Below are 11,013 nucleotides of genomic sequence, written 5' to 3' on the forward strand. Positions count from 1 at the left end.
ATGCTATAATTTCGGTCGGTATGCCGTTTTCTTTTAGTCAACTTTAGCATTTCTCAGTTTACTTTGCAAACAATGGCTACATTGTGCATTGTGTAATTTAATATATATGTGTAGTGTAGCTTAAGACAAAGTTAGCAACTTCATTCAGGTTAAGTAGATATGCCATAAACTACACTTATTTAAAATAAATAATTTGAAAAGTTTTCTATGTTTAGGACTGAGCAGCTCTTAAACAATAAAGGTAGTGATTATGTCTATCACACCTAGGAACTGTCCTGAGTCTCTTGGCACAGCTCTTCACTGGTTCCTTCTCTCCCCCATTCCAACTCAAGCACAGATCTGCCTTCTGTACTACAAATAGGTCTGCAGTTTTTAGAGTTTTATATAAATGGAGTCACGCTGTGTGTGCTCTTTTGTTTTGCTGTTTCACTCAGCACTGTTATTTTGAGATGAACAGTTGGGTTATTCCCAGTTGTAAGTGATTCTGAATATAGCTTCTTTGAACATTTATGTACATGCCTGTGTGTGGACATATGTTTTTACTTAACATGGATAAATATCTAAGACTTTCTATGAAACTGTGAAACTGTTTTCTAAAATGGTCCACCATGACACATTTTCAGCATTGTGTGCACAGGATAGTGGTTTTGTATCCTTGCCAACACTTAATTATAGCCATTCTATTAGGTGGATCTTATTAGGCTTTTGCTTGGCTTGATTTTTTTGCAAATATAATTTAGAATAGTATATTTTATTTTAAAACTTTTTTTTTCAGTGCTTGAGCTTAGACCTGGTGCCTCACATACACTACGCAAGCCACCCAATGAGCGATATTCCCAGCTTTTTCTTAGGTTTTTATTTACTCTCTATTTATCTCTTTCCTTATTAGGTCTGAATCATTGAAGACATGTCTTCACGTCTTCATTCCTTTGTTTTTATCAAACTTTTTGTTTTATTTACAGGTTTTTATACACTTCTAGTGTTTTTTTATGTAAAAAGATATACTCTGAACTATTATTTTTCAGCCCATGGATTGTCTTTATAGTTTTTTAACAATATCATCTAGAGGGAAGTTCTGAATCACGTTAGAGAATACTTCATTAATGTTTTAATGGAATAACATTTATTGTCCAAGAAATTATTGTCTAAATCATGACTGAGTAAATCATTTTTCTACATCTTCCAAAAGTCTTGTTGTTTTAGGTGTTGTATTTTAATTTTCACCATAGTACAAATTTAGGGTCAGCATTCATATTTTTAAACAGGGATGTTTAATTGCTCCAGCCAATATTTCTTGAAACTACTATTCCTTCTCCATTCTTTGTAATTGTTGAATTGTTGGAAACCAGTTGCCAGTACTTAGAAGAGTTTATTTCCAGTCTGTCTTTTCTGACAGGAAGAGAAGGACATGATTGTCTGATTTTCTATAGATTTCTGCAAAGCAGATAGCTTAGGCCTAGAGTTTTCACTGGATGATGGACTTATTCTGGATGGTTTATTTTTTTCCTTGCATTTCTCTAGTTAGTTTATGTTCCTTAAAAAAATGTTTATTGATCTCAAGTTAACAAGTGAATTCGCACAAATCACCTTGCTATTCTTTTGACAAAATCTATTGTGATGTTACCTCTCTAGGATCTGATGTTGCTAATTTTTCTCATCCGTGTGCCTAAGGGTTAGTCAATTTTTGATGCTTTCAGAGGATCACCGTTGGTATTTCTTTTTAAAAGAAAAGAGGATTTATTTTGACTCCCAAGTTGAGGGGATAAAGTCTCTTGGCCAGGACATCACGAAAGTGAGAGTGACTATAGTTGTGGCATCATAAGGTGTGGGCACCTGGTCACATTTTGTCATAGTTGAGATGCACAGAGCAATGGATGCTCCGTCTTATGGAGTTTTGTTTTCTCTTTTTAAATCTTTTATTTACTCCTTCCCACTAGATCTCTATTATTGTCTTTCTTCTGGTTATTTGGGGTGCAATGATGAAATTGTCAGTCTTCAATCCAGTATGTTTTTCTTACAGTTCTATTGAGTTATTGGTACATCTTCCAAGAGTATATTTAGAGTATATTTTTGTGTGTGGGATGCAGATCTAACAATCATTCTATTACCCTTGAAGGACAGCACCAACACTTAAGTCAGACTCAATTGATTGGTTATTCCCCTCTGATTTTTTCTAGGCCTCTGAGTGCCGACGAATTTTGGCAGCATGGCTGAAACTGTAAGTTCATGCCATCAGTTATGCTCTATTCATGCTTATAAGTATATTCAGCTTTGGACAGATATTTTTAGTCCCTGCTTAAGATTTACTAGGTAGAACAAAGTCTGTGTTTAATTTGGATATAATTATTTCTCAGTACTGAGTGAAAACCTTCCTGAGTGTTCTACTTCAGACTTGCCAATTATGTGAGGCTGTTGTCTGGCTGGAGGGACAGGTGCTATCTATCTCCTATCTTGCAGAAACTTCAGAAAGTATCCTTCTATTTCTCTTGATCTAGGGAAGTTTTTTTACGTATAGGCACTGATCTGAATCCCAGTGGAAATTCACTTTCTGTGATTGCCTGCCCCACCCCACCCCCCATCTTCTCAGTACAGCTTTGCTCCATGTAATGCCCTGTCCTGAGAACTATACTGTTTTGGTGTTATGGCCTCTCATATCCATCTCTCCATGGATTCTACTTTCCATAGCCTGTCTGGAAACTCACCAGAGTGAACAAAGTGAAGATCACTTTATGCACTTCTCACATTCAGAGACCACAACTTCTTCTTAATTTTATGTCCAGAGCCCTAAAATCAAGGTCCAATGCTCTAAAGTCATAATACTTCAACATACGTGGACATTACTTCAGGCAGGAACTTGAGTCAAGTCTGGGTTACTACATATTGGCTAGAAGCAGAAGTCTCTAAAATTATCTTTAAAATTATGATTTTTATACTCTATTAATAAAGTAAGTCAAAAAAGCTCATTGTTTTGAACAAGATTATGCTGGCAGTAAATAAAGTTTTATTAGCAATAGCTTTGTCTAGAATTCAGAACCCTGTCTTCATTATATCTAGAAATCTCCAACAAACCTCCTTCAAGTCTGTATGTAGGCAGAAGTGTTTTTGAGAACATATGTTCACTATACAATTTCTGATTCCTAGTAAACTAATATTAAGTCATGTTGAAGTCATGCTGATAAAATGCATACTTACTTTTATTTTTATTGTTATTTTTTATTAAGAGATTTTCTATTCATTTTGCATATCAACCACAGATTCCCCCATCCTCCCTCCTCCCACCCCCCAGCCTTCCCACCCAACCCACCCCCCATTCCCACATCCTCCAAGGCAAGGTCTCCCATTTGCATACTTACTGTTATTATATTATAAGTTTACTATTATCTAGTGTGTATTGAAGTTAACAGATTGAAATTTACAGAGTTTTTCCAACACCATTTACACAACGCTGTCAGCTGTCAGCTGTCAGCTGTATGTTTATTTTGTATCAAAGTGCTTCCTAGAAGGTAAAACCTGGTATCTATATACACACTTTTTATGCAGAGATAATGCTTAAATTAACACATAGAGACATTTAATTTCACTTATGTATCTTAACATTATAAGAAATTACTTCTGGCAGTTTTTCTGTAGAAAACATTATTACAGATTATATTTTTCTAAAAGTTGACATCTTATTTTGACCCATTCCTGGCACATATATATTAATTTTTTTCTCAGAGAAACCCTGAGCACCAAATAAAATGTATCACTGCAGAATTTCTGTGTTTACATATACACACATTATAAGGCAAGTGATATATGTTTATTTATATATATATTAAAATCTTTAGTGAATGAATAAAAGAATGAATGATTACTTTCAAGCTTCTATAAGCCCGTGACCACACATTTTATTATTTCATTCAAAAACTTACAACATTTCATTTCTACAAAACATATGAAGTTGAGCAAATTACAGGTCTATATTCATAGATTTGACTGTGTGGTGTGTGCTTCCATCAGTAAATGCACCAGATAGTAAAAAGAGATATATGTAGAGTTGATACCATAAGAGAGTATAAAGAAAATTCTACAGCGTGTGCCCTTAAAAAATCAGGCAACTGATTTATCCATTGAGAAGACAGACTAGATTTTGAGATGGATTCAGAAATATTAATAATGTTTTGGTAGACAGAAATATGCAGCAAGTAAATCCCAAGCAGGAGAAAAAAATGTTTGAAAATAGACTGCTTGGGTAAGCAGACCGTTCTAGTTGCCTGGTGCTTGTGAGAAAGCATAACAGATGATGTCGGTGATAAACCGGAGCTGCTTGAGAAACAGAGCGGGGGGAACGTGTTAGCAGCCTGGAAACAAGCACGCTGAGACTGTTGATAAGGTCTTTAGATAATAATAACACAGCTTTGGAGATGTATGCATCAAGAACTGGCAGCTATAAGTAGGAAAAAAGTGGGCAATGCTGGAGGCTGCGAAGCCAAGTTGAGGTTGGAATAAAATAATTGTGGGTATCAACAGCATAGGTATAAATTGTAGCGTATGCTGAAGATGGTTTAGAGGGGAAAATTGGAATGATGCTTGGTTAAACACAGGACATTAAGAAATAAAAAGAAGAGATTTTGCTGCAGAGAAAGAGTTGTACGAATTTATTCAACTTGTTTTTTTAGCTAGCATTTCCAAAAAAGAAACCACAGAATACTGAACACCATGATGGAATGTGTGAGAGCCCATGGTAATCTGAATGTAAGCTGTGTCCTCAAGGTCTGTACACAGAAATTGAGGCCAGAAAAGTCACAACAACACAGCAGGGTAAATAAAGTGTTGAAAAGCACTCCCTTTAATAACTACCTTTTCTGTAACGTTAGTGACTTGGACGTTCTCAGCTTGCAGGGTTAGTACTAGAATATTCGTACAACCAATGGAATCTGGGAGTCCAAGGAACAGCAACAATTCATCCCTATAAATATTCTGCTCCCTCTTAACTCCAGATGTGCACTAGCCTGCCAAAGCAGAACTAGACACAGTATCTTTTTCCCCCCCATACAGAATTAAATTGTGTTTACTCTGCCAAGTAGAAATGGCAAGAAAAGACACTGGAAATGTTTATAGCAAAAACGAATGACCATTTAAAGAATAGGCTATATTTTACAAGGCCACACTTAAGAGTACTCCTGGTGAGTCCAAATAGCAACAGTGAAGTAAACACTTCTAAATTAAAAATAGACTAATCGGTATTTAATAAAGATCCTCATTTTTTGAAAATTCCAACAGCCACTTTTGTTCTTACTCTTTTTTGAGAAATGTACCAGGCACAGATTTTTTTCTTACATTGCAAATGAATATTGTTTCTAAAGAGCTGATCCTGGTTTCAAGTAATTCCAACCACCCTCTGGTTTCACCAGTGTTTGCTATTAGATTGTCCTTACTTTTACTTCAGTAAAGCAGGTACTTACCTTTTTTGTCAGCACTCACCAAGTTTTCCTGTTAAAATTCATAAAATTTGTGTTCATCCAGGACAACGAAAATGCATTGAAGATGAGCACATGGCAGCAAAGATAATGAACGTGGCTGCAGACAGGGGTGGTGTCCTGTACTCTGTGTGCAGAAACAAGCCAATTTTTGTTGTGTTCGTCTATCTCCAGCAGTTGTGCTGTTAATGAGAACAGGTGATATGTATACTCTGCCCTCAGACCTTCTGTCTCTTGAGTGCGGAATGGAAGGTCATCTTTCTTTTCCTACTAGTCAGATAGGAAGGTGTCATATTCAGAAAATTCATTATTCTTTTTTTTTTTTAACTAAAAGAAGTAGCAGACTGTTGTTATGATGATTTCTGCAGCATCCAGTCAGTACTGAATTCTATTAGAAAAAATGACCAGAGGTACCCCCAAGAAGATGGTTACAGGAGAACTGAGTGAGAAAATGCTGATAACTGGCTTTTTAGTGGTATTTTACCCACTTATTGCAAAGAAGCATTTCTTTGGTTAGGGGTGATGACAACACATATCTGAGAGGGATAAGGGCAAATATTTTTAGAATATAATTAGGGATTATGCTAGTGTAATAAAGCAGTGGCTGTAGATTCTTTTCCAAGATCCTCTAAGGGGTTGTCTAGGTTTCTAGTACTAGGCATATTTTCTCTCTCGTTGAGCAGGTTTTAAGTCCAATCAGAAAGTTGTTGGTAACTGCCGAGATATGCATGCCACTACTGCATCCTTCGGTTTATCACGCCATGCTGGTTGTTTTGTAGTTCATAGCTACCCTAGCTGGGTAGGACTGTTGGTTACTTCCCTTCTTTGGAAACTTTCATAATACCTTCTAGTACCATGGAAGTTAGTCCTTAAGGAGGAGACATTCTGCTTAGCCCTAACTCAGAGGCTTCTAGACCATTTCCCAAGTGCATCGTACTTTCAGCAATAGGGACTTACCTTCTACCTCTCTGAGTAACAAAGGGCAATAATAATAAAATAATAATAAAATAATAATAATAATAATAATAATAATAATAGTCTGTAATGTTTTGGGAGTCTCTTGGACAACTCTGACCAATGACTTAATAGAAGGCTTTTCATTTCTAATTTTGGGGTTCTTTTTCTAGATAATCTTTGGCTCTTTGAGAGAGCATCATTAGCTTAGATGAAAAAAATTCATCTAAATCATATATATATTATATATATAAATAATATATATATACAGATGTATGTGTATTATAGATATTTTTAAGGTGGATAGTTAATAGTATGATTCCTTGTGACTTTTCCAGACATCTTTACTGTTATTTTATGCTCATCTCTCCTTCTGTTTTTATTTTCATCCCCCTCCCTAAGCAGGGCCTCTCCCTTTTCCCACCCAGATCACTTGTACTCTGCTCTGTCCCTCTTTGTTGCTTCTCTACAACCTTACCCTGACAATAAATAGTTCCTTTTTACTTTCTTGATTTCTGCAGTTACTTCAGGATGTGTACGCACATCTGAAGATTTGGAGCTACGACCATTCTCTGAGAAAGAACATGTGGTGTATGTCTTTCTGGCTCTGACCTACCGTCCTAAGCATGGAATTTTCTAGTTCCATCTATTTACATTCAAACTTTATGATTTCGTATTTCTTTCCAGATGATTGGCATTCCTCATCTTTTAAAACTTACGTTATCATGTAAAGTAGTGAGTTTCATTATGAAAACTTCATACGTATTTGTTACTATATGATGGGATATGTTTCCCTCCCTCGGTGCTCTTCCCCATCCCACTTGCTCGTCTTTCCTCCTTCCAAGGTAGACGGCCCTTCCACTTTAAAGTTACATTCAATCCAAGAAAACCAGCAGCGTTCTTCTGACCTCACTTCTATGTTGAGAGACCCCAGCCCTCTCCCTCTACTGAACAGGAAGAGAAGCAAGCATTTTAAGGTCTTTAGCCTTTTGTTCGAGTAGGTGCAGTTTCTCTTTCCTTAGATTGTACTAGTTCCCACAAGACAAAGAAGGCAAAGGATTGAAAATCCTTCTGAGGAAGGGTGGTGTGGCTGGACCAGCACCGGCCTCACTATGTCTGCCATTTTCAATTTTCAGAGTCTGTTAACTGTAATCTTGCTGCTTATATGTACGTGTGCTTATATTCAATCCTTGGCACTCAGCCTCCTTCACAGAAGTAAAACTGGATTAGTGGGAATATTTTGGAAGTGTGCCCGAATTGGTGAGCGCAAGAGTCCTTATGTTGCCGTATGCTGTATAGTGATGGCCTTCGGCATCCTCTTCATACAGTAGCTTTGGAAACTACCAGTGTGTGATTGCCATCAGACTCTGTAAACAAGGACTTACCACCAGAAAAATAATGCGAAGAATGGTTAACCCTTTTATCTCTGAACATGAAATGAGATAAATTGTGAGATGCTGTTCTCTGTTTTTATGCTGTTGGACCAATGAGCTATATAAATAATTAAGATGTAACAGTTTAATACATGGGAATGTGATTATAGCGATCAACCTCAGTTCTGTCATCCAGTATTACACTCTGGCAAACGTCGTTCTGTTGTGTGGGGACTGCTTTCCATAAGGTTCTTGAGGGCACGAAGTAGAACACAGAGCTGGCGGGCGGATTCCACAGGCTCCTTTCACTGGGCTGAAAATGTCTTCACAGAGTGAGACCTTCTAACGACTGGCCTGTTTTATTGAGAAAAACTGTTCTATTTTTGTTGTTACTGTTCTGTGGATTGCATTCATATTTAAACCATTGTGATTGCTAAAAACAAAACAAAACAAACAAACAAACAAACAAAAAACAAAAAAACTACTTCTGAGACTACGTGTGTTAATCAGTAGCCCAGAAACAAAAGGGCAGTAACAATGGCAAGGAAATTATGATGCTGTGTGCCAAGCTCAGGTGTATATGGAAACAACCTAGCTTGCAATATTGCGAGTTAATTACTCTTCCTTTGTTTTAGGTAGGAAAAATAATTAGTAAATTAAATTTACGAAATTAAAGCAATAGTAGTTGGATTTTCTGAATTTTATGATATTGCTGTTCTCAAATATTTGGGTAAGTCTCAAAATGTGTGCAAAGTTCATTTTCCCCTATAAATTAGGTGGGAACACACCTCTTCAAAACACAGATTATCAATGCAGAAAAAATGGATAATATAGAGACCTATAGGAAACTATGAATCCATTTGCTAGATCATGTGTTGATTAGAATGTTGCCAGGGAATTGTTTATTATGTTTAACATTCTCAACCAAAAAGTTCTCTTGGATTGGGATACCACACAGGTTCAAGCTGCAGAAGGTTCTAGTGCTGAGATGGGAAAGTGAACCCAAGCTCATATCCTTAACCAAGAACTATCTCCAATTGAAATCCATAAGCAAAGGAAAAAATAGTTTTCTCCTATGGGGTCTTATCAGGTCTATTAACCACACTTAAGGGTAGGCCCCATGCCCAGCAGTAGATGATCAACACAAAATTAACTCAATGATATTTTTATGGACCTTTCTTCTCATATTGCTTTGTTTGACATTTTTTTTTGTCTTGCTCTTCTTTACTTGCATATTATGGTTTCTGATTTTTGTGTTTTTATTTGTGTGTGTGTGTGTGTGTGTGTGTGTGTGTGTGTGTGTGTGTGTGTATGTTGTGGATTTTTATTCTTTTTTATTGTTTTATTTTATTCACCTGTTTTCTTTTCCTAAAGAGAAAGAGAGAGAAAGAGATGGAGGTAGAGTTGTATGGGCGGGAAGATGGGGAGGATCTGGATGGCGTTGGAAGTGGAAAACTGAGATCAGAATATATCGTATGAAAATTGTTTTCAATAAAAATATATTTAAAAAAACAAAGTGGCTAGAGATTCTACTGAGAGCACTAAAATATCCACAAGGGAGCCCTCAAAAGAAATATTCTCCAGTTTTAAATGTCAGGAATGCATGGTTAGGAAACCCCAACTTAAAACATTCTGTTCTCCGGTTCCTCGCTCTTGTCAGTTCACTCCTGCCAGCATTTCTAACTTAGAGACAGAAATAATATCCAATCATGTTATTTCTACAGTGCATCCCATTTAAACCATATGTTGCAATAAATACGTTTTTAAAGTTTTTATTCTGTACTTGTAGCATTGGTACCCAATGTAATCTATAAATGTACTTTTAAAGTTCAGATCTGCATCAACATTTCCATACACTTTGGGGAAGCTTATCAGGCTTATCCACCGAAACCACTCTCCATGTCAACAGAATTCTGTATAAATGTGTTGGAATATTAACTTATTAAGTTTAGTAAGTTGAAATTGGGGGAGTTCCAAACTCCATACCATACGATCTACACTTTCCTTTTCAAGGGTATACACCTAAAAAACACTTGTTTATCATGGTACTCATCACTATTGCCATGCTATGGAATTGACCTAGGGGATCATCAATGCATGAATGAGTAAAGAAACACACACACACACACACACACACACACACACACACACACACACACACACACACATATAGTGGAGTACTATTTACCCATAAAGAAAGGGAAAGATTTGATGATTTAGGGAAATTGTGCGACTAGAAATCACAAGTTAAGTGAAATTGGACTCAGGAAGACAAATATATTGTTTCTTTCATATTCAGAATTATAATTTAACAAAGGAGATGAAATGTTTGAGAAGAGGAAGGGGCCAGAGGTGTAGTAGAAACAAGAGAAGGTAATGGAGGTTAAAATGATAAGCCTATATTTTTCACATCTATGTAAATGTCATACTGAGCATCATTATCTTGCATAATTTTATGCACTAATAAAAGTTACAATTTTGGGTGGCTGGAGAGATGGCTCAGTGGTTAAGAGCACTGACTACTCTTCGAGAGGATCCAGGTTCAATTCTCAGCACCCACATGGCAGCTCACAACTGTCTGTAACTTCATTTCTAGGGGACTGATCACCCTCACACAGACATACATGCAGGCAAAACATCTGCGCACATACAATGAAATATATCTTTAAAAAATTACAACTTTTAAAGCATGACCTGTCTTTAAACACTTCATTTTTTCCAGTTCTCACACTCATATAGAAGAAGTACTAGCATTCTGAGACTTGGACTCAAGGTGAACTTTTTTTTTTTTTTGCAGAATGACTGAATACACTGTTCTCAATTGCAGGCTCTCCTGCTCTACAAAGGGGCCATTTGGGGTGCCCACATACCTGGTGGTTGGAGTGTAGTGGGACCTAGGAATGGGTGTGAATAATCTTTCTGTGGGTTGAGTTGCACCCAAGGAAAAATAGGAGCTGAGTTTCAGAATGCAGCTTCTGTACTCTCTTTTAAAGAGTTTTATTTATCTTTAGGTTAAATAACATTCTAGAATATGTAAGCAAAATCCCTGAGGCACATGGTATAGTAGTTGGAACAGATTGCACAAAAGTAAAGCTTGTACGAGCCATGTTGGGAGCCTAGTGTTCTATGAATATCCCAGGAGAATACACATTTAAATAAAATGTAAATTTTCCGACACTAAACTGATTTTTTTTTCAGGAGGCATAAATGTTATCCATCTGGAA

General features: G+C 36.6%; 1 protein-coding gene across 1 annotated transcript; it reads left to right on the plus strand.

Annotated features, from left to right (window-relative positions):
* Positions 1-7,497: 7,497 nt before the first annotated feature.
* LOC128113285 (protein kish-A-like) lies at positions 7,498-7,958 on the plus strand. Its single transcript, XM_052742848.1, has one exon. It carries the CDS (start codon positions 7,529-7,531, stop codon positions 7,745-7,747), a length of 219 nt encoding a protein of 72 aa, XP_052598808.1. The 5' UTR covers positions 7,498-7,528; the 3' UTR covers positions 7,748-7,958.
* Positions 7,959-11,013: the final 3,055 nt, after the last annotated feature.

Source organism: Peromyscus californicus, unplaced genomic scaffold (genome assembly GCF_007827085.1).
Source record: "Peromyscus californicus insignis strain IS unplaced genomic scaffold, ASM782708v3 Scaffold_18__1_contigs__length_77618521, whole genome shotgun sequence".
NCBI classification, from domain to species: Eukaryota; Metazoa; Chordata; class Mammalia; order Rodentia; family Cricetidae; genus Peromyscus; species Peromyscus californicus.